Here is a 22,332-nt window from a genome sequence, read left to right as displayed (position 1 = left end):
ACAACAGTTTCGTTGCGGCGCCAATCCGTTCCTGGATAATATGACTCCATTTCTTAAGAGAGAGAAAAGAGGATAAGTTAGCACCACAAGAACAAGCCAAAGAAAGGGAGGAGACCCCCAAAACATTAATCATGAAAGAAGCAGGATGCTAATAAAAGATTATCACATCCAAAGAGGATTGTCAACTCACCTTGGCATTCTCCACATCACCAGCGTCCAGGCTCTCCACCAGTCCGGGGTAAGTAGCCCCAGAGTATCCAGTCCAAATACCCGGTGCGAACACGACATGTTTGTACCAGTCTCGTCCGTCAAGACCAGCCTCGTAGAGGAATGCACGCTCGAGACCCTTGTATTTGTCGTTGACAACGCGGATCTGGAAGTACAGTCGGACCTTCTTCCACCAGTGGTACCAGGGGACATGTTCATCCAGTTTCTTGCTCAAGCTATTTGCATAGGCATCAAACTTGGCCGCGGCCTCATGGAAGTCCACAATCGCCCGGTCCAGATGATCAAAGTTAAAGTGCTGGTCCTTCGGAAGTTTTGCTGTGGAGGGTTTGACTTGCTGCAGATACGAGTCCAGCCCCGCTGCATAATCGGCAGCACTGAATGCAATCACGGGTGATTCAACGAGCCGGGCAGCCGCCAGGGCCCAGAGCTTCGTGCATGCAACGTGATACGACCAGTCCCGGTCGCCGAATTTTTCCATCCACGCGAAGCTGTCGTAGTTGGAGTGGTAGTGATAAACTGGGTCGTTCTTCCCTGGACCGAACCCAAAATCGAGGCTGGCGATACCAGCGAAGTCTTGGAAGGCAGTGAAATCACTGCCACTACCCATTGTGGCAATCCGACCATCCCAGACATCCCGAACTGTCTGGCCTGGGACAGTTTGGTTAGGGTGCAGCACAAGGCCCGTGACCTCGTGTATCACGTTGTTCAGTAGAGGAGCGGCGCGAGGTTCGAATGAAGTTCCAGTAGCAGCCACATCCACATTCAAATAGGCGACATTAGCCCTCGATAACCAGGGAAGGTTCTCCTCGACCCATTCGGTAGAGCCCAATAGGCCATACTCCTCACCGTCCCAGCTGGCGAAGACGATTGTGCGAAGAGGCTTCCATCCAGCCTTGGAGGCCTCGCCAAAGCTGCGAATGACCTCGTTAAGGGCGGCTGAGCCGCTGTTAGGGTCTCCGGCACCACCGGCAACCCATGCATCGCGATGATTACCGAGGATGACGACCTCGTCCGGAATAGTCCCTTTGATGACACCGATAACATTCCACAGTGGAGTAGTCACATACTCCTGAAGGTTATGAAGGTTGATGACCACATCCTCGGGCGATGGTCCAATGTTGTACTCGACGCCCTTGTAATAAAGGCCACCACCCTGCCACCATTTGTTGAAATCTGAGGCTTTGGGACCATGACCATTCAGAGCCTTGAGGAAGGGCAGAGCCTCTTGATAAGACACTGGAAGAGAGGGAATGGAGGGGATCGAATTGTGGGGATCCTGTCGCTCGCAGCCAGGCTTGGACGGGTATCCGGGGGTGGTAGGGTCACCAGGAGCGATACCTAGAAACAGAATCAGTCAAGTCCGAGAACATGGCGATATTGATATACACACTGAGGAACTGAGCGCTCCCTCTCTGGATAGAACTCGGGTTGCGTGCTGGCCCGTCAGGATATGCTGCATAGCCGTTCTCTTCCGTGTATTCCCCGTCATCTTGAGGATCACTATAGATGACCACCCCGACCATTCCAAGTTCCTGAGCGCGCTTCACTTTGAGGCCACGGAAAATGCGACCATACTTGACCAAGGCGATCCTGCCCTCCAAGGTGACGTTGGCGTTCAGTAAGTCCTCAAAGTCTGCGTACGTTCCATAGTTGGCATACACAAACTGGGCGGTCACATTGCCGCTCGCCGAGTACCCATGGAATACCGGGACTCGGTCGGGCAAGGACGATGTGGGATCTTCCTCCAGCACATCCTCCTCGAGGGTGGCCTCGAAGGTCACCTCAGTCTCATCGCCAGACTTCTTGAGGAGGGCCAGTCGGTGTTCCAGTGGGTAATTCAGATAGATATCGTAGGACGCAAGGGATGTATCCTCCACTCCGAACTTCTTCCACTGTTCCATGGTCCAGAGCGCCTGGCTCAGGTTCTTGCCTGCCAAGTGCGGACCAGCAGTATAGTACTGGCTCCAAGCGCGCACGTTCTCTGCAGAAGGAGTATTGACGAGGACTTGCTGGAGCTGATCGTACGGTAGCCCATTTCCTTGGGGCCAGGCCGCGTGAGGGAATGGCCGAGCCCATGGCAGATAGCACCATATGGAACTGTGCTCTCGCGGTAGGATGGCCGAAGGGATTAAAAACAGAATGACGACAATGATGAGCAGCGAGCCCAACAGGTATGTACATGTACGGCGGAGAGCATGATGCGGGTAACGTGGCCGCCGCGGGGCCACCGAAACCTCGAGCAGAGGCGTCGTCTCAGAGTAGGGCATCTCTTTTTCCCTCATCTTCTCGGGATGACGAAGGGAATCAAGAGCAGCTCGTCAACTCTTCTCCGCACTTTATCGCGTTATCGGCTGACTAAGGACCTATAGACCCGCCCCGGGATTCACTTATCTCGTCGGAACGCGCACTAGTTCTTAGTTACCCACCTGCCTCTTCGGGCGAGCCCCTCCACGATTCCGCTCAGTCGATCTATGCGACGGTACTAGTCGGGACCGTGCTGGGTTACATTCTGATTTCTAAGATTCCAGATAGAAAATGGAAGCCGGAATTTAAGCGATTGCGCATCGAGATGTGCTTCATTGCTTGTGAAGGATGTCCTTCGCAAGCCCCGCGTCAGTAACAGTATACATGAACTAGGTAGGTATCACAACAGCTAATATATACACTCGCTATGATAAACGGCCAAACGGCAGAAGCAAAAAAAAAAAAGAGAAAAACAAACAATTCCCCGAGTTCTTTTCGTTCTCCCCAAAAAACGAAAAGAACAATATCTAACCCAACCCATCCCGAGCAGGAGACTAGAACGCTACTCTTCGGGCAGGGTTTCGTCGACATTGTCTGGGATCGGCACCACATCATCAACAGCGGGATGAAGCTTCTCGCCCAGTGAAATACTCTCACGGAGAATCTGGCGCGCCGTCTCCTCGCTCACACCCATGTCCTCCTTGACAAGGCACACCGCGAGCTCGGGGACAAGGACTGATTGCGCGTAGCCAACAACCCCGGCCGTCTTGACGATATGGTCGGATGTAGCCAGGCGGCGTAATCTCAAGGAGAATCGATCAGTGACAGCTTGTAACCTGAAATGGAGCCGCGGTATCAGCATTCGGATCTGTGTATGAGGGATAAGGGGAAAGGGTTTCCTACATTTTCCCCGCACCTTTAGTCCCGTAATATCCGCAGGAGATCATCTCTAGACCATCGCCAGCCAGGGTCAGACGAAAATTCTGAGCTTTCCCGCTTTTTAGCGAAGTATCGAGGATATTACGGTAATAGGATGAACAGTCAGGGACAAGATGTTTCTCGAGGATTGGGAAGTATTTTTGGACACGTTCATCAAACGTGTCCCAGTCAATGTCCGGGTACCCTTGCGCCTCCCATTCCTTTTCAGCCGTATCTTGCTGGTGAGATGCACAAAACTGCTGTTGATCACGGACACGCCGCCTTGGTTGGGCCTCAAAGCGCATCAGGAGTTCAGGGTCAACCTCTAGCTTACACATCGGACACAGTGCTTTGCGTGGCTCTCCGGGTTCGACCGATGGGGAGCTCGGTAGTGAGCTGAGTGGGGACAGAGGTGAGTTGTCGGCATCCACGGCAGCCTGCAGCTCCTTCGATGACAGAGTACCGAGAGAAGAGCTAGAAGTAGAACCATGGGGGAATGTCCGCGGGACTTTAAAACCTGCGGATGCATTCTGGGTGATCTTCGCAGGTAAAGTGGTTTTCGAGGTCGGAGCGTCAATATCCATAGGAACTTTGAAGCTAGTCTCTGCTTCCGATTCTGAATCGGATGGGTTTCTCTTTGATTTCGGCGGGCCTGACTTCGTCTTCTGAGATCGTTTCTCAGGTGTCAAAGTGGACCGGGCGCTGTAGCTTGGTACTCTTGACAGAGATGTCGACGATCGATATGTGTTTTTCTTGAGTCTCTTCACACTCTGTGAGGATGACCAGGAAGGGAATATCTCATCACCGTCGTCATCATCGATAAAGCTGCTCAATGTCCTTGTCACCCCTCCACTCCATGGCGACGGTGAGGATATGTGCGTGTCTCCACCGGCGAGCTTTTCTCCCAGTGATCTAGACTGGATTCTTTCGATTGACTTTGATGGACCGCTGTCGCTGTCGCTCATGTCATCGTCGGTGGAACTGAGTGGCTCCGCGTCCGTCGCTGGTTCATTCGCATCACGCCCGGGCAGGTTATCTGATTCAAGGCCGTCTTCAAATTCGCTGGAATGGTGGGAGCTGAGGAGCTCATCGTCGTCATCATCCGATAAAATCACAGCGTTTAGTACTGGTCCGGATGTCTCGCGTTTCGGCTCGGTCTTGGTTTCCGTGTCAATCTCGCTTTGAGGTCGATTGAAGGTCGATAATAAATGTCTCTTCGGTCGGTTGGTTCGTGTCAGTCGATTTGACGCAAAGCTTGAATCTGGCTTGGGTTGAGGCCGCATAGTACCAGCCGCAGGGTTTGGACTCGATAGGATGGGGGAGGGGAGGTTCCGTGGTACGCGTGTCGATAGGAGACCAGAGGAAGGGTCGCGTCGCTTACGCGATCAAGTGCTGGTATACAATTAACGCCAATTTGAGACGAAAGGCAAGGAATTCAGACCGTTCACGAGAAGGTGGCCGAGTTGATTCCGAATTGCGAACAGAAAAGGGAAAGGTGATGCGTGAGGGGAATGCGCGTGACACGCGAATAAAGGGCCAGCAGCCCCACAGCTGAAACTCGGGATTTTGACTATACATCGTCCAAGATCCTACATTTATTTCCAATTGATTATGAGGAATTATTTCATTGACTGCCACTCTATACAGGGCAGTAAGCTAAATCATATACATAAATATCTCGTCCGTACGCCCGGCAAAGCAATGCATCGTTCGAAATCCCAGGAGAAAGCTATGAAACTGGAATTCCGTATGAAGTCAAGAAAATCGAGATGGCGGTGAAGAAAAAGGGTGACATCTCCTTTTTATTCGAAGGTCATAGAGATTTCACCGTCTCCATGCCCCAAATCATGATCATGGTCAGCCCAGGCGTTATGTTCCATGGCCATAGCTCCGATGGCGCTGGCGCCGATGCCTGTGGGCATAGTAGAAGATGAGTGCAATTCGGGCCGAGAAGGTGGCTCAGAATGAAATTGTGTGGTCTTGTGGAACGAGGTATCAAAAGTCATTTCAATCTCTTCGTCCTTATGAGCCGCAGGAGCTGGATCATTCCGACCCTGGGAAGAGTGATGAATGGTGCTGAGTTCGGGCTCCGATACTGTGCGAGGGACTGAGGGTGTCTCTGGAGATTTGGAAGGCTTCTCAACAGGAGTCGCGGACTGGAAGGATGCTGGATCGGACGGGGCATTTAAATTCAACTTCATGGGAGGCAGAGTCGATTCAAGCTGTTTAACTTCGATTGCCTCCGATGCCAGCTCGGCGCGGATGGCCTCGATGTCGAAGAGCACAGAGCCTGGTGCGCTGGAAGATTCCGTCAAGTCACGCGAGGGAGAGTTACGGTCAACATCATATGTTTCCCAGGATTTTTTCTCGGCCATCTTTCCTCGCTTGAAAAGCCCGAATCGTTTCTTCTCCGGCTTCAACTCGGCCTCGCGGCGAGCATCGTCGATTTCACGAATCAGCTCTCTTTGTCGTTCGGCATGATCGTCAGGATCCGGGTCTTCAATCTCAGCGAATTCATCTTCCAGGACTTCCCAACCAACCTCTCTCAGAATACGAGGCATAGCAGAGCGGTAGGCCATATGGCCATTGACAGTCTGAGTGAGATCGAAATTCTCCAGGCCTGGGATTCCTTCGATAGGCGCAAGGCCGGAGACTCTCATAATACCACCGCTTGTGGCACGGAAGAGGTATCCCAGAATCCAGTCATTGGTGGCATAGCCGTTGACGAACCGGCCTGAGACAACACTCCGAGCTTTCATATATTCATCCTTGCTAGCCACAATAGGCGAGCCAAACAGATACACATTCTGGATCAAACCATGTGCACCCTTATCGGCCAGCTCTTTAAGGCAGGAGAAGATGACCCGTGCTCCCAGAGAGAACCCCAGTAATGTTATAGGTCGATTCCCAAGGTTCCGATCCCGAAGGGAATCTGCCATGACTAAACCTGCGGCGTTGGCACGAGCCAATGAGACGGTCCAGGGATTGTCAATCAGGTAGGAAAGCTTGGTGAGGACAAGAGGCAATTGTAGAGATGCCATCAAAGCCATCAAAACGGTGCTACCCAGTACTTGCTGCAACCCTTGGGTCAATGCCTAGATTGGGAATTTTGTTAGCACTAAATGAAGAAGGGTGTCGAATGTTGAATAGAACCTACTTCGGTCGCAAGAATGTTGATGGTGTCACCCATACTGCGCAGCATCTCAGGCTCCCACAAGACAGAGTAAATATCGCCCATAATTGGGTCCACAGTACTGTATGGTAAACGAACATCATCAACCTTGCCCGTCATCCAACCTGACACGGTCACAATCAAGTTGACCTTCTTATTGTTGTGTAGAGGGCGGTATTCAAATGTCTGGACCGCGCCAGTGCGTCGATGTGATGCTTTTAGCCCAATGGCACTTCCAGTCATCGTTGCACCGGAAGCAATTAGAGCTGTACCTCCAACACCTCCTAAGAAGGCACTAGTCCCGGATATGCCGACTGTCGTAAATCCAGCAGCAAGGCCAGCTCCGATAACGGGAGCCAACAGCCCAGCAGATAGACCGATGACCAGTCCTCCACCAACCGTGGCGAGACCCATGATCATATATTTACGTTTCAAAGACATTTGGCGGCGATTTTCCATATGTTCTGATTCGTCCCAGGTTTCTTTTTCTGCCTGCTCTTGCATTTCAAGGGCATCTGTCACGCGCTTCTCAAATCGAGAGATCTGCAGCCATGTTACGTCCATGGCCGCACCAACTCTTTCCAACAATGTTCGCGACCGAGCATCATACGCAGAGTCTGCAATGAGCACAAGAAACAGATCACACAGAACTGTCCATCGAAGGTCAATGTCGATTTTAGCCGACGTGGGCAATTGAGAGGGGGTCTGGACTTCCGGAACCACCTCTTCCCCTTCATGGGTATCATACGGTGGGGGGGACCCAAGCTCGGAGATCTCGGTCTCGGCAGATATTCTGGACCGAGATGCACTTTCCACAGTCGGAGATGAGACGGAGGAGGTCGAAGTTTTTGGCTCGCCTTCTGCCATGGGATTCTTCACACGCGCATTTTGCATGAGCGGCCGCACAAGATCTCCCGGCTGGACACCGTGTTCAGCAAGTTGCTCGATCATAATTTGTTCGGCTGCATCAATTTCCATGTGCATATAGATCCGGCCCATCATTGCCTGGCCCCATTTTCTCATGGAGTCTTGCGCCTTCAAGATGACTTTGCGGGTCGACCTGTTGGTGGGTACTTTGGCGAGTTCCTGGTTCATCTCAAAAATTGCGAGACGGACCACGCCTACGTAGGCAATCTTTTGTGTCTCATTGAGAAGGTCCTTTGTGGCTTGAAGTTGACTGACCGTATCGCGAAGCTCTTCGCCAACCAACCCAGCCGAATTTCCTGTTGTCTCCTGGAAAAGGTAGCTAGTGTCCTCGTCCATGCTGGTCGCAGATTGGGCGTCTTCATCGAGCTGCACCCGAGTATAGCCTTTGCCTGCACCACCCAGTCCACTGTATACAGCTTCGTCGTCCTCTTCTTTGAGACCTCGAGCAATTAACCGTCCATAGTCATCGTAGTAGTCCATTTCCCCAAGGGCAGGCATTGCCTTCCAATCTTCTGGTTCCTCCTCTTCTTCTTCTTCGTCCTCATCCACATGACGAGGTTGAGCCAAATGTTGGTGCGACCATTCTGAAATTTCCGTATTGTTGCCTTTCGATTTAGACGGACGATATGGGGGTGGGGGGCTCTGTGGTGGCACCGTGGGTGTTCTCTGATGCTGCACTATCAGGCGCACCGGGTTCAAGCCTTTTGTCTGTTGAATGCTCGCCGCCCTCCCTCGCCGTCTCCTGTGGGGTTTCCACGTCGGGTCCGGTCGCCTGCTTCGGTTGATTCCCTGAATCACTATTTTGCAGAGTCTCGTGCTTCGATTGTGGATTGACCGGTGGGGGTGTAGTGGTATTGGCAGATCCCGACGCAGCTTCTTCGACTTCGGGGGCATGGTCGGTCTCGTCGGAGGAACCGTCAGGCAGCCGTCTCGGTGGTGAGCGCATTCGAATAGGAAGCCCAAAATCATCCACCACTTGTGATGTTTCTTGCCCTTCGTGTCCTCGTGATTCTATCTTCAGCTCAGCCCCAGCCCCTTCTTGGGGCTTTATATTCTCCTTTCTATTGCCGGTGTCATCTTCAGAGGAAGTGCCGGTGGCCGACAGCTGCGGCGTAGTTGATCGGGAACTTGGAGGCGCAGATTGATCGGAGGTACCGCCGACGGTGTCAATTGCAGCGGACATTATTTCACATGGACTGGAGGTCCTTGCGAGCTCAAGGGTGCTTCAAGATCCCGATCTCTGGGGGACCTTTGCACGTTCCGGCCTCGATGAACTTCACCGGCTCACCCATTCACGCAATTCAGACTGGGTCTCCTGCGGCGCAGATGGTATTTCGATCTCTGCGATTGTCCGCTGGTGGAAGGATCCAGTGATGGTCATCGGACTGGGGAAATCAGAAGTGACGATCGGAGGCAGCCACGCGGCAAAAGGAGGTCAAGAGGGGCGGAGAATGCGGCGGGGAAGAGCTGGCGGACCACGCCCAACCACTCCAAGAACATATACGGCAGCACGTCAAGTACGGGGAAACAGACCAGGAAGAATCAATATTCGACAAAACACACAAGTCAGAACAAAATTATCAAAAGACCAGGCGTGCGAGGCGTTGGAAATCACAACACCTCCAGCACCGATCAGGTGCCGGAAGCGGAAGTGTGTGGCTGCGGGAGAATGTCCAGTTGCTACAAACAAGCCATCTTCCTACAAAGCAGAGGCCCGATTGCAAACAGCACAGCAGGACAACCTCATCCCAGCATACTCCAATACCACAATCGGACTTCATATTCAGGACCAATTTGATTATTATCCAAGACACTCCCGACATCCCTTGAATATGAATCGAGACCTGGTTTCACGGGCGGATGCTGTGTCTGTCTGCCTGCTGATCCCAGCACCAGTACCAGGAGTTGACTCCGCCCGCTGTCCGGTCTGGCTTTCTTTCCTCCCATGAGGATGCGATCGTATTCTTCGATTCATGGACGTCTATTCCAATCTCATGCCGAGCAGAGCTACGATATCCTCCCAGCCACTGCCTATTGCACCTTCCTTCGCAGATAGTGGGTAAGACGGCTCTGATAAAGGCGCAGGGCCAAATACGAGCCTGCCAAACGGAACGTCATGCTGATCATAGTTCACAATGAGCCCGGGTGATTTCCCTGCTTTTCGAGGCAGTGCAGAGACCGCGTACTTTGTTGATGCGCCCGGGTTTTGACATCCTCGGGGAAGCTGATGGCCTTACCCGCACTAGCGCTGGATACACTTCGGATCGGCTTCTTTGACCACTTCTCAGGCCAAAGAGAGCCCTTCCAGGGTTCCAGCCATGGCGTCATGAGCCGAAACGAGGGCTCGGACGCTGACAGACGTAAGAGTCATTTGATATGCAGAACACTTGCGGCTCTGAGAGGGGTAGTAAGCCGGGGTCCCATAGGCCGACAATACATTAATGTGTGTGGGCCGTGGCAACTTACAGTCTCCCACAACATCCCGGACCTCTTGCATCGTCATGTCCGTCGACGCTTCCGCTCTCCCTTCCGCCAACCTCACCTGACCTGAGACATCTATTGCGCTGTTACCGGTAGATATACAACCCCAGAGCGGCTCGTCATGATCATGGCGCAAGGTATCGATCCGGCCACCTCTTCCGCTGCTGGCGAGGCGGTTATGACCAGATTACTGATGAAGGAACTCTCCTTGCCAGGCTCCGAGACTTCGATCATCCGCATCGCGGGAGCGGGGTTCCGGCTGTCCCTGCTCCTGAACGCGGCCGCTTGTCAACTCGCACAGTCCCGACTAGAAATACACAGTATCGCAAAGGGCATCTCGCTCTTTGCGCTGACCCTCAAGCACCTTGGACAGACTCTCGAGAAGACAGAGATCGAATACTCATCTGAGGCGATGGAAAAGGCGTGGGAGATCGCGAGTCAAGGCCAGATGATCTTTGTTGATATCGAGCATATGTTGGACAAGCTACAAGGTACCGATACCGATGACGAGTTGAGGAGGATTCCTCTGCAGGAACGGCTGAAATGGTGTTTTCGAAAACAACACGTCACGTTTCTGTTGGCCCAGCTCGAGTCGCTTAAGCTCAGTTTGATTGTAGTGGTCCGGATTCTACAGCTCGGAAATCTGATACAAAGCGGCACCGACAACACGAGTGTAGGCCCGTTGGAGTTGTCATCGGACGATACCGTTGCTCAAGAGAAAGCCGAAACTCAGAACATGATCATTGTTCGATACTGGTCGGTGAAGCGTCTTGATCGCCTTTGGGATTGTGTGGAACAGGAGGCCTTGGAGGCGGCAAACGACCAGACCAACCAGAGAATTCATTCAACCTATTTTACCAACACGGCAGCAGCGGTGAAACCTTTAATCGCCGCGACCAAGGGGTCAGACTTGACGAAACCGCATCCGGTCACTTTTGGAGATTGTGATGTTGGTCTCAGTGATCTTGAGCGTTCTCCGAAAGACATGGTTCACCTGTCTGAGAGCGCTATGAACCATCTCTTGTTGATGTGGGTACCGTCACTGGACGCTTCCAAGATATATGTGAAATCGGGGGCTCGGGGTATCAGTCAATCAGCCCCACCTCAAGTCTGTGTCTCTTCTGACTGTGAGGATGATGCCGAAGATCTCGATTGGGAGGGCCACAACAGCCGGGGCTACTACCTTGAGGGAAGCACGGAAGACTGGCGCAAACCTCACTCGCAGGAAGCTCGCAGGCAGGCTGCCGAGTTACGGCGCCAGTACTCGGGCTATCAAGCACGTGTGGAAAGCGATGATGAGACCAACGGATCTTCGCGACGTCGAGAACCCCGACCAAAGGATCCGCGAATAACCGACTCAGGTGATGAAGATGAACAACGAACCAGTTCACGGCCGCCTCCAAAAACCGTCACGATCAACGATGGTGGCCGGGCCCACTCCAGCAGCATCTCTTCCAGATATCCATCTAGCCAAACATCCGACGGCCGACCCACCGCATACCCAAGTGGCAGCTTTCAACCAGCAGCCACGAGTATACCCCGGTCACAGCCACCTTCATCTCCGTCCCAGCCTTTACCACCTCATTTACCCGGGCCTCCCAAGCATCACTATCGCCACCACTCCGGAGATATCTATACCAATACAGCTCCACGCTCCATTCCGGGGAGTCAGTCCAATGTGCCTCCAGCGATGTCCATACCGTCACCACGGAGCACACCCCCGAGTCCGTTCGAGACAGGATGGGCCCGGCCGCCGAACTATAACAACCATCTCCTTCAACCGCGGCCCCGCGCGTCGGCGTACCCACTTTCCACCTCATTCCCCGAGTCCAACTTTCGGCCATCGCCTCCTCGGTCAGCCCAAAGATCTCCGACCCATTCTCACCGGCGATCTTCCCGTGAAGAGGCTAAGGAACGACACAAAGCGTTGAAGCGCGATGCGACTCGGGGAATCGCGGGTATCGGCGCCATCGCCGGCTTCATGGATGCCCTCGAGGCTTTCTCCGTCCTATGAGCTTCACTTTGATTATTTCTCTCTCTTTTCCTTTTTCTTCTTTTTGTGAGTGTTTTCTTCTACGTCTATGCTCATAGACGGAGCATCTTCCGGGTTGTGTTTTCTTTTCCTCTACAAGCGTCCTGTACTGCTATCTCATCCGGCGTAATTCCCCGCCGGGCCCTGCTTCCTATACTGGCATCCTATCCGCACGACCTAACGATTAACGAATGGCACGAGAGCAAATGAACATTGTACAAGACTCCATAATTCACATTCTTCCCGAGATTAATCGATTATTCCCCGATCCCTCCCCTGTCATTCCATAGCCACACCGAACCTTATACATAACTCCCGTCTCTCCGGGCCCTATTAGGCCTTTCCTTTGCTATACTTACCCAGAAGGGCGATCCTAAACACACTCCCCCCCCTGTCCACACCCACTATTTCTATCAAGTAATCCCTGCTGAGCATCGCCCTATACGACTCGATACGACCCGTCCGGCGCCTCGCCCCAACAAACAAACTCGTGCAAAAGATTCCGCCCACAAAGCCCTCCCAACTGTATAACCAATGCCATCCCAACCCAAAAAAATCCCTCCTAGCACTCGGAAAAATAGGAACCCCCGTCCCCCCCCCCACCGGAAAGAATCCAGTAATCTGTTATACATTGCAATTGCGCCATCGCCCAAATGCTCCAGCAAGTGCCGGCCCATTTTAGCCTGATCAGGACCCTCATCCCTCGTCGGACGCGACGATCGTCCCGACCGCGCGCGCGCATGTAGCGGAACTTCCGTGTCGCCCGACGCTCCGAGGGCCCGGCGCATGCGACGGATGCCTGCGACCGGAGGGTAAACGGTACTTCGGGATGGATGGGTTTTGCGCTGCCCTTTTTTTCGGGTCAACAGAGATTATATTTGATTGCGGGTGCGCCGATTCTCTGGTGGGCTTTAGTTGAGGGCTACTTTTTCTTTCTTTCCTTTGTTTTTTTTTTTTTTTTTCTTCTGGGTTCTTTTTCTTATCTTTTTTCGGTGACTTTGTTGGTTGGGGGTGTTCCGTGCTTTTGCGATCTATGTATGGGACTGGGTATACTTCCTCTTTCCCTATACGGCAGGTTAAGATTCTTTGGAGATGTGCGCATCACCCCAACGCTACGTTTGGGAGAAGACTGTTTCTTCACGGAGGTGGAATAGAGCTGAGGTGAGTGGGAATGTGTGTGTTTCATTTTGAGTATGTTCTTTGCGATGGAGGGTCCCTGTCGCTCCTGTCGTTGGGGAGTAGTGTTGTGTGTATTTGTGGCTAGTAGCTAGGCTGATGTGGACTTCCTATGCAGCGCAGAGGTACAACTGAAGCCCGACCGTCAGAATTCGGGCAGTGGAGGCATGCCAAAGATACTGCCGTCTGGAAGCCAGCCATCCAGCTCCATGCCTGTCCCCGGCATAGGCGCCCCGCTCTGTGAGGGCATACGCTGCGGATCATACGCGAACTGGTGAGGGAGCGCGGTCGATTGTGGGTGCGAGGGTTGATATCCGCTGGGCATGGGCTGGAAGAATTGGCCGTGGCCATGGCCGTGGCTGTGACCCCCGTCCATCTGCCACATACCGGCGCCGCTCATAGCTACATATCCGTCCCGCATGCTCTCAATCCCGGGATGAAGATGTGCCACTCCCGGTGGTACCGAGAACGAATCGACCGCCGGGGCATTGACCTCGAGGTGGGCCGAAGCTTCTGGTGCGCCCGACATCGGTCCCGATGGTAAATTTGACTCGGTGCCTGTCGATGAACTCTCCGACACAACTCCCGATCCTAGATTGCCGGCCCCCGTGGAGCCTGTATACCGTCTCTCCAGACGTTCATACCAGTCCCGACCTTTAACGCCTACCACGTGGTACCACCGACTTGGGATCTTATATTTGCCGCCACCCGCCGCCTCGCCGAGTTTGTTTGCTATCGCATCGAGATAGTAGCCGACGTTGACGGTCTCTGGAGTGACCACCTCACCGAGTGCGCCTGTTCGCACCGAGAAGTGAATCTTCAGCAGCGACGTCATCGCCATGCTGAATCGTGTGTATGTCAGATTCGGCATGCGCCGCATCGTCTCAATGCTGCATGTCAGTACTGCGTCTAGCAGTTCTTGTGCCGCATTCATCCACTTGACGTTGATGTCGATGCGGATCGCACTCATCTGCGGGTCCAACACCCTGGGACCGCTGTCCTCATCGATAGTCGGCAGTGTGAAATATCGCTTTTTGATCGCATCCGGGTCGCGATATCCTTCTCCAACGCCCAATTCATACATGGCTAGGACAGCAGATCGGTATTCGAGAATCATAGGCACTGTGGACAGGCAGGAGAGAGTCAGCTTTCGTTCTCTCCCATGAAATTCTGGTAATGCTACGGAATTATACGCACCTGTGAGCATATCGGTCGGAGTGCTCTTTTTCCAAGCATCCATTCGCTTATCGAACCACCGCAACACAGCTTGCACACGAGATTCGGTCAACGGAGAAGAGGCGCTGGTGTCGTCCAAGCCGAAGGAGGACATGGCTTCATCGGTAATCCGTTGCAGCTCGAACCACACGGCCAGGTGCTGGTCTGTTCGGTGCGGTGAGCGCTCTAATTGATCCACGCACTCGGCCATCCAGTCATTGAACTGAAGCAAATTGGGTCGGCGAGTCTTCATAGCGACACTAGAAAGGCACACAAGTTAGCGCTTCGTTTGTTTACTGCACGTCAAATCATTTCAGGTACTTACGTTGACCCCAGATGGTAACATCCCAGAACAGCCCTCGCCTGCTCCACCAAATGCTCATCGTGGACCTCGTGTCTGTTCTTCCGGTCGGACTTCTTTTTCGACACCCGGCATTTTGTGGCAAGCCCAATCTCCAACGCCATCGTTGAGGCGATGTGCGTGTACTGATAGAATTGCAATTTCAAGGGCGAAGTGGGAGGGTAATAGAAAATTATCATGATCAGCAACGCCTGCACCAGTTCCAGTGACTTCTCGCCCTCGATGAAGAACCGCTCAGCATAAAGCCGAACCATCTCCCGATTCAACACGCTTGCAAGCCCGGCATCAATTGAGATCGACGCTGCTGCGATCACGGAAAGAAACAGGATTGGCTTCGTTTGGCGTAGGTGGGCTGCGGTGGTGTTGGACGGTAGAACCACCAACGGGAAGAATGACGCCAGTTCGTGGATGAAAAATACCACCAGTTGCTCAGCATCTTCGAGCGAAATGATGCCTTGATCGATGACATCCTCCACGGGAGGGTTATTGTCATCGGAGGTGAAGTTCATATGCAGGCCAGAGAAAGAAGGCGGGGCCGAGAGGAGGACCGCCGCCAGGCATCCCAGGATGCGTGGTGTTGATAAATTCAGGCGAATAGTCCATGAACCGCGCCGAGTCGGATGCACTGCCCACCGATTCTGGGATAGGCCCAAGATGGTCGTGGAAATCCATCTCGCCAGAGTCGTTTTCGTGTGAGCCGTCGCTACCTTCGGGGGACTCCGGTTCACTCTCCTCCCGAATACGATCCTTCAGTAGGGAGCGCATCATCCGCATTTCCTTCTCCAGCTGAGCGACCCGGGAATCTGTACGCTTCCGGGGTCGACGACGCTGTGGAGCCACGAAGATGCAGGCCTTTTTGCCTTTGGCACATCGCTGGCACTGATTCGGCGTGGACGGACTGGGCAGACAACGGACCTTAAGGCTTCTGCACGACTCACAAGACCGATTCAGTTGCTGCGCTGGGGCAGACTGGGCTGTGTTTGGTTCACCATGGGGAGTTGCGGAAGCCTCTGACATGGTCACACGGCCAGGTGAGACAACGTCAGAGCAAGATGGATGGAAATGATAAAGAAAGAGATGCCGTCTTCGAAAGTCGAATTTGTCGAATGCCCACGATATATACGATTCGGTGGCTCCGAATCTTTCCAAACAGATGAAAATTATATGAGGAAACAAAAAAAGAACTTGGTGTTATTGCAGCAGGTTATTTCGACTCATCGTATCGAATGGTGGGATGACAAGCATGGATATGGCATAGAATGCAAAAAGCCACGTCCACCCAAGCAAGGAAACGCGCGATCGACGGCAATCTTCACGAGCAATCATAGATTCGCGAGTAGTGCAGATCTGGTCCACGGCTTTTTCCGATGCGCCTAGCGAACAAGCGAGGTCACCAACGAAGGCAGGGTAGAGAAGACGGAATCAGTGAAACGGGCCTTCGGGCAGTCTTTAGCGAAGTCTAAGCCGGACGGACGAAACGTTTCCGCCTCGAAGACGACCGAGGATCAGAAACCTAAACTCTCCACGGGAGGGGGCGTTCTAATTTTCTGCGATTTCTGTGTCAATCTCTGGGGGGGGGGGTTTCTCGCTCTCCTGGTTTCGGCTTGGCTCCGGCTGCAGGCATGTGCTAGATGTGAAACGATACCCGAGTTCGCCAATGCCCGCTCCAGTTACCAATGCCAATGCGAAAAGCGCCTGGCCGCCCCAGCAGCCGAAGCTTAAAAAAGTGCGCAGAATATGCAACGACCGAGGCGTGAAAAGTGTTAGGTAAACCGGGCGGCGATTGAGGTTCTTGGGCAAAACGCTTAGCTCGGGTCTGCCAGTGGCCGAGTCCACCGCGATCCACCATAACTGTCACCCTTTCTATGGGGTAAGGAACCCAAGTGGACAGTTGCCCGTCCCATCCGCAGCCCCAGGAACCCCCGACCTCTCGTTGGGTCAGGGTTCAACGGGGGCCGGTGGCTGGATTAGGGAGGAACAGGCACCAACCGACACACCCGTGAATCTGGCGAGATAGTCGCATGGCGGCGCGAATAAAACGCCGTCCAGCGATGACTTCCGGCGGAGAACGAACCCTAAACCCGAACATGGCGAATGGCTGGCGGCATCGGGCGAAAAGGTCCCCACCTCGACTAGCTGCAGACCCCGGTGATTGGCGAAAGTCAGGCAACGATCCCCAGTGGCTCAACGGGTCCGACCGATTGCCCAAATCGGGTGTGCTTGCGACTTGGTGGCTCCATCGTGCAATTGGGATCAATGGGTTTGTGTCAAGTGGCCCTCTCTTTCGTCACTTCTGGTCCCTTTTTTGCTGTTGTCGATGGTGGTAGACACGGTGGAGAGGTGGAGAGGGGGTTAGGAGAATGTGGTACATCGAAGCCTCCCGGTAACCCTCCGGCTCTTCCGCTGCGGCTGGGTCGGCTGAGTCAGAAGCAGAGCGCGGTCCTCGCTGTGGATTGCCTGTTCCATCCTTGGATATCCTGGATTGTCCGAAATCACGGATGAGTACGCTCAACGCTGCTTTCGCGGGGATTGACCTCGGTGTACTCAATCCAGCGAGACAAGAGATGACTAGACTACTGATCTCGACAGACTCCGTCTTCTAATATTCGAGAGCCGACTGTGTAAGTTGTAGAGAAACACCCTCCCTCGATGACGGAGTATCCGCGTTTTTCGGCCTTGTAGTTCCAGTGCCGCGCAGGCCGACGTTATCCACTATATAGTACTGTACCACCCCCAGTTTAAAGTATCCCAGGACATAGGCGTCCAAATTCAATGCGATCTAGACGTATTCGGAACCTCATAGGCCACGTCCCCCACTTGTTCCACCGAAAGATTCCAATTGCTTCACCATGAGCATTGCCAAGCTGATCCAGGCTCTCGACGCCACAACCGACGTCTCGGCGCTCGACCGCCCAAAACTGTTGCAAGCATGTGATTCGGTTCCAGCGCGGCCTTGAGTCTCCGATGGTTACCACGCCTCGTCTCGTATCCTCGGGATGCCGAGGTCCGGGATCTGGGTTCTGGATTGGAGACGGGGCCCGACGATGTACATTGGAACTAACTCTGCCCACGAGGGCTACCAATGCATGGCATTGAGGCTGACAGTCGATCTGAGGCTCTTCAGTGTGATCGCCGCCCAGGCCGTACAGTCGACCGACGGCTCGTTTAGGTGCAGGAGCTGTGAGATGCCGAAGCCACTTCGGCCGAGCCGGTGCTTGTTAGAAAGTCTAGACCGAACTCTACCATGACCGTGACTCCGTCGTCCACCCTCCACCATCCCATATCGAGTCAATTAGCATGAGCGGAATAGGATCTGGGATCCTAAATCGTGCTATTCCTGGTGTTCATCGGACAATTGCGGTACCAGGGCGAATTGTTCATTTGCTCGCAGCCATCCAAGTCATCCTTCAGGATCAGTTGGCTGCGGCGTATGTCTCTAGCTCGCCTCCCGCCGCAGCCATCACCCACATCTAAGCCACCTCTCCCACTCTTCTCGGATCGTCGGGGCCCCTGATAGAGACGTCTGCTCCAGCTTCTCTTCGGGAGTACGTTCCGCGTGCCTAATCTAAGTCCTCTTTATCTAGCACTCGATTTCGTGACGATGCTCTTCCGTCTGCTCGAGTACTTTCACGCCACGGGTGGTAATATCCGAGCGATGGCCGTTCCAATTGAGCGTCGACTCCGACCCACATTACTTTGACTTCCTTTACGACGCCTTCAACATTGTTATAGCCTTTCCCGTCCGCCGCCTTAGGGCGGACTGGTTTTTGACGTCTTCCCGCCGGGCAGTGGCCGTGCCCCCGCGGTTGACCCGCTCCCGGTGGATATCGGCGGCGGCCATGGCGAGGATCAAGCGCCTCGCCCAGGCGCGCTTCCGCTGCGGGGCATGTCCTGCAAGATCTCCCCGCCGTGCTGGGTAGCAGCCCCAGCGCTCCCCAGGAATTGTCACCCAGCCCCACGAACGATTTCCTCCAGGCCCAGCCAGTCCGGCACGCGGCCGTCTCCTTGCTGAGTAGCGCGGCAATGCTCTCGTGGTTTGGAATATAGTTGCCCTTGGTGCTGGCGGACCCGCAGATGATGGCCTCGTTTGCTTCGCTGGGCCGGGCGGAGGCTCAGTGGCGGGCGTTGCTGGAATAGGCGGGCTCGGAGCCGGTGCAGGTGTTGCTGCCGGAGTAGCTGATTTCCGGGGGAGTTAGCATCTTCATGTCGAGAGGAAGGCGGGTTTCATTCGAATTCTTTGGAGATCAGTATATTTGAGAGGGGGAGGAGTGACTTCGTATACAAGGAGCGGGATCATCTCGGAGCAGGATTTCTATGTTATGTATTGAGAGTTCTTTCCTGCAGTCGAGCTATGGCCTGATGGTTGTATTCCGCTCTCCGGTTTACTTCTGATACTTCTGATAGCTTGTATACCTCGGATACCTCGGACACCTCTCGACCCCCATGCTCCGCTACGAAGCATCGCAATGCGGATTACGACCCATCTCCACAAATGAGATAGATCTAGGAATGCATAGCTCATGGGCGTTACAACGGGTGTGAGGGGAGCACCAGCCTGGGTTTTGGTGGCAGTTTGAGACCAACGCCCCGAACCGCCCGGACGCACAGCGTGGCTTTGCGGCTGACAGGACGCGTGGGCGTCCAACCCAATTCGTCTTGGGTTGATATGTCCGACGATCCCGCATTGGCGGAACCTCTCGTGCTTGCTCGACTGCCGGGGCCGCGCGGTCCTGGATGAGGTGCTCATCCTGTTTGACCTCGTGAGCGCTTGAGATCCCAGTATAGAACCAACTGTCACCAACAGCATCCCATCCAACCAACCCCGTGTCCCAAATTGGGGGTCTTCTGCCAAGACCCCTGTCGTATGGACAGCTCGATCGGTCCCGGTCCGAGTGGGGCGGAGAAACAGAGCCTGATTTGATGACGTGTTGCGATCCCAGTGAGCCAGTGGCGGAGTCCGCTCGGGCTTTTTGTTTTTTTTTTTTTTTTCCCGGGGACTCGACCACGGCTCGCAGTACCAGTTGCGGTCCGAGTCTGGGCCGGGACAGAGTACGCTGTACAGCCACACGCAGGATCTGAACGAATACGAATTGGAAGTCCGCCCAGCTTGGTTCCTGAGCCCCGAGAGAATCGGCAGGCGAATGCCAGGAGAAAGGAGCTCCAGAGTATCCAGGATGTCCTGGATGGCAAACGAAGAGAAGCCAAGCCGCAATCCGAGCCGGCTTCCACGCCTTTATTGGCAAGCCACATCGTCGTTCATTGTGTTTGATCGGAACAGTCGGGGGAGGCGGAGATCGTCTCTCGAAGGGGCAACTGGCCACACGAGGACGAATTCTGTGATTCGTTCTCGTTGATCGTGGGACGGATCTGGGAGTACGAGTACGTGTTTCATCTGATCTCCGCCCTTTCCCCTGCTTTCTTGCCATACAATTCCTAGCATCCAACTCAACGTCCATCTTCTTCTTCCCTTACCCCTCCTCCTCCTCCCTCCCCCCTTTTGTCCCCTCCATTCTTTTCCCCTTTTTCTCTGGGCTTTTGGGGTTGTTGTTCCTGGAAAGTGCGGTGTACATATCCTCCGTCTCGCTCAACAAAACGCTTCTCCGGATTCTCCATCCGTCGTCGTCCTCTGCCGGATCCTTTCCCACCCCCCTTTGCGCTCTCCGCACCTTCAGCACGTCTCTTTGTGCCCGACGCTCTGTCCCACCGCGGACATCTCTGTATATACCATCCTGGGACATGCAACAGTCGACCTGGTAAATAGCCCGATCTGCGATACGAACGACCATGCGCTTCTCCGCCCCCAACTTGATCAGTTTGGTTGGACTGCTATCAGCGTCCGCCTCTCTGGTCCGCGCCGATGATAACCACACCGACTTCATGAGCGTGCGAGAAAATCTCGCTAAAGATTACCCAAGCCAGGGCGAGATTCCAACTGAGAAATACTTCAGTGAGTGTCATCATCTCCCATATCACTCGAGTGGCGAACCTTAACTGACTTGTATCATAGCGGAATCTACGTATGTGTGATCCGCTGCAAACTGAATTGCGAAGCGATGCCGATGTATATATGTACTAACTTTTGCTTTTTTTTTTCTCTTTTGCTAGCTTCCATTATCACTATGATGGCCGGTATGTGATACTCTGCCCCTATTGGCCCCCTTGTCCCTCCATCATCCCTCATCGTCCACGCCGGCAATCCAATGGCTAACACCCTCCAGCTTCGCCAACGCAACCCTCCCCGAAGAAAAAGTTACTCCTCACCTCTCCGCATTAATCCAGACATATCTCACGACAATGTCATCAATCGGCGCTGAAACTTGGATCATGCACGGAACACTTCTAGCGTGGTGGTGGAATCAAAAGGTAGTTCCCCTGTATCCATGGCCCCGGGCTCCCGAAAACCCCTATCTAACCAACCCTATCCCGCCAGATCTTCCCATGGGACAACGACCTGGACGTGCAAATCTCCGAGCCCACCATCCACTTCCTTGCCGACTACTACAACATGACCGAGCATCACTTCGACCTTCCGGACGTCGAGAAAGGCCGTACATATCTCCTAGAAATCAACCCCAATTACGTGGTCCGCAGTGAGAAGGACAGGTTAAACGTCATCGACGCCCGGTGGATCGACATGTCGTCCGGCCTCTTCATCGACATCACCGCCGTGCGCAAGGACGAAGGCAAGCGCGAGCGCGGCGATTCCGAGGCTCTCATGTGCAAGGACCGACACCACTATCAGGAGAGCCAGATCTTCCCCCTGCGCGACAGCTACTTCGAAGATGTCCCTGTGAAGATCCCCTACGCCTACACCGAGCTGCTGGAGGAGGAATATGGCCCCCGTTCACTCACCAACAAGAACTTTCAGGGTCACAGTTTCAATGAGAGCTCCAAGATCTGGGAGGCCATCAAGCGCAAAATGAGGCGTTTCCTGCGCCGGGACAAGGGCGCGAGTGACCTGCCCACCCGTTCACCTGGCACCGAACCGGCCATCCGTATGGATGCGGCGTAAAAAAAAAGTGTATTGCGAAAGCAGGCGTCTTGTTTCTTTTCAGCATTCGCACTGCATGCTGCATACTTTTGCATCTTTTCTACATTTGGACCATCTTCAGCGTGATGATTCCGCTTTATAATTCTGTGTGATCTTTTTTTTGGTCATTTGTCTTTATGGGACTTTGGCATTGCATGGCGTTGGGATTTGGACTGTTCTTGTGACTGAACATACATAGTAGGGCACTCTGTCCTGATCAGCCTTTAAATATTGTACATATACATGGATCAATAAATGTGTATTTTTCTCAAAGCAAGCATCTCCAAGATTTAAAAAAAAATCCAATTATAAATATACCCAATAGCCACGACAATGAACAGGCAATCTATCTACTAACGGCACGTAATCAAGACGGCAAGCGCCTAAGCCCTAACAAAAAAATATAAAGGAATCCCTCTCAAAACACAGAATGAGGCTTCCAGCGGACACCAATCCTTAAATATCGTTCTTATGTCAGATCTTTTACTAAGATTATTAACAAGCCCTTTCTTTCAGTGGCTTTTTCTGAAATGATATACACTCTCGCC

The 22,332-nt window shown here is 53.5% G+C and overlaps 8 protein-coding genes across 8 annotated transcripts; 2 read left to right on the top strand and 6 right to left on the bottom strand.

Moving 5' to 3' along the window:
- Nucleotides 1-181: 181 nt before the first annotated feature.
- N7462_007083 (M28 family metallopeptidase) lies at nucleotides 182-2,495 on the bottom strand (the record flags this gene model as incomplete). The annotated part of the gene is made up of 2 exons (XM_057078801.1): nucleotides 182-1,566; nucleotides 1,652-2,495. 2 exons carry the CDS (start codon nucleotides 2,493-2,495, stop codon nucleotides 182-184), a joined length of 2,229 nt encoding a protein of 742 aa, XP_056931471.1.
- Nucleotides 2,496-3,034: 539 nt separating this feature from the next.
- Nucleotides 3,035-4,673, bottom strand: N7462_007082 (RTC4 family protein; the record flags this gene model as incomplete). The annotated part of the gene is made up of 2 exons (XM_057078800.1): nucleotides 3,035-3,308; nucleotides 3,376-4,673. 2 exons carry the CDS (start codon nucleotides 4,671-4,673, stop codon nucleotides 3,035-3,037), a joined length of 1,572 nt encoding a protein of 523 aa, XP_056931470.1.
- A 519-nt stretch (nucleotides 4,674-5,192) lies between these two features.
- N7462_007081 (TMCO4 family protein) lies at nucleotides 5,193-8,672 on the bottom strand (the record flags this gene model as incomplete). Its single annotated transcript, XM_057078799.1, has 3 exons — nucleotides 5,193-6,485; nucleotides 6,548-8,094; nucleotides 8,144-8,672. 3 exons carry the CDS (start codon nucleotides 8,670-8,672, stop codon nucleotides 5,193-5,195), a joined length of 3,369 nt encoding a protein of 1,122 aa, XP_056931469.1.
- Nucleotides 8,673-9,619: 947 nt separating this feature from the next.
- Nucleotides 9,620-9,992, bottom strand: N7462_007080 (uncharacterized protein; the record flags this gene model as incomplete). Its single annotated transcript, XM_057078798.1, has 2 exons — nucleotides 9,620-9,840; nucleotides 9,956-9,992. 2 exons carry the CDS (start codon nucleotides 9,990-9,992, stop codon nucleotides 9,620-9,622), a joined length of 258 nt encoding a protein of 85 aa, XP_056931468.1.
- A 99-nt stretch (nucleotides 9,993-10,091) lies between these two features.
- On the top strand, nucleotides 10,092-11,984 carry N7462_007079 (uncharacterized protein; the record flags this gene model as incomplete). The annotated part of the gene is made up of 1 exon (XM_057078797.1): nucleotides 10,092-11,984. The coding sequence occupies one exon, from the start codon at nucleotides 10,092-10,094 to the stop codon at nucleotides 11,982-11,984; it is 1,893 nt and encodes a 630-aa protein (XP_056931467.1).
- Nucleotides 11,985-13,323: 1,339 nt separating this feature from the next.
- N7462_007078 (uncharacterized protein) lies at nucleotides 13,324-15,771 on the bottom strand (the record flags this gene model as incomplete). The annotated part of the gene is made up of 3 exons (XM_057078796.1): nucleotides 13,324-14,653; nucleotides 14,719-15,379; nucleotides 15,462-15,771. 3 exons carry the CDS (start codon nucleotides 15,769-15,771, stop codon nucleotides 13,324-13,326), a joined length of 2,301 nt encoding a protein of 766 aa, XP_056931466.1.
- Nucleotides 15,772-18,460: 2,689 nt separating this feature from the next.
- On the bottom strand, nucleotides 18,461-19,501 carry N7462_007077 (uncharacterized protein; the record flags this gene model as incomplete). The annotated part of the gene is made up of 2 exons (XM_057078795.1): nucleotides 18,461-18,930; nucleotides 19,168-19,501. 2 exons carry the CDS (start codon nucleotides 19,499-19,501, stop codon nucleotides 18,461-18,463), a joined length of 804 nt encoding a protein of 267 aa, XP_056931465.1.
- A 1,037-nt stretch (nucleotides 19,502-20,538) lies between these two features.
- N7462_007076 (uncharacterized protein) lies at nucleotides 20,539-21,766 on the top strand (the record flags this gene model as incomplete). Its single annotated transcript, XM_057078794.1, has 5 exons — nucleotides 20,539-20,701; nucleotides 20,762-20,771; nucleotides 20,860-20,883; nucleotides 20,973-21,117; nucleotides 21,185-21,766. The coding sequence occupies 5 exons, from the start codon at nucleotides 20,539-20,541 to the stop codon at nucleotides 21,764-21,766; spliced, it is 924 nt and encodes a 307-aa protein (XP_056931464.1).
- Nucleotides 21,767-22,332: the final 566 nt, after the last annotated feature.

Source organism: Penicillium macrosclerotiorum (genome assembly GCF_028827735.1).
Source record: "Penicillium macrosclerotiorum strain IBT 26536 chromosome Unknown utg000007l_segment0_segment0, whole genome shotgun sequence".
Taxonomy (NCBI): domain Eukaryota; kingdom Fungi; phylum Ascomycota; class Eurotiomycetes; order Eurotiales; family Aspergillaceae; genus Penicillium; species Penicillium macrosclerotiorum.
Note: the sequence above shows the minus strand (reverse complement) of the source record. Positions and strands in the feature narration are given on the sequence as shown.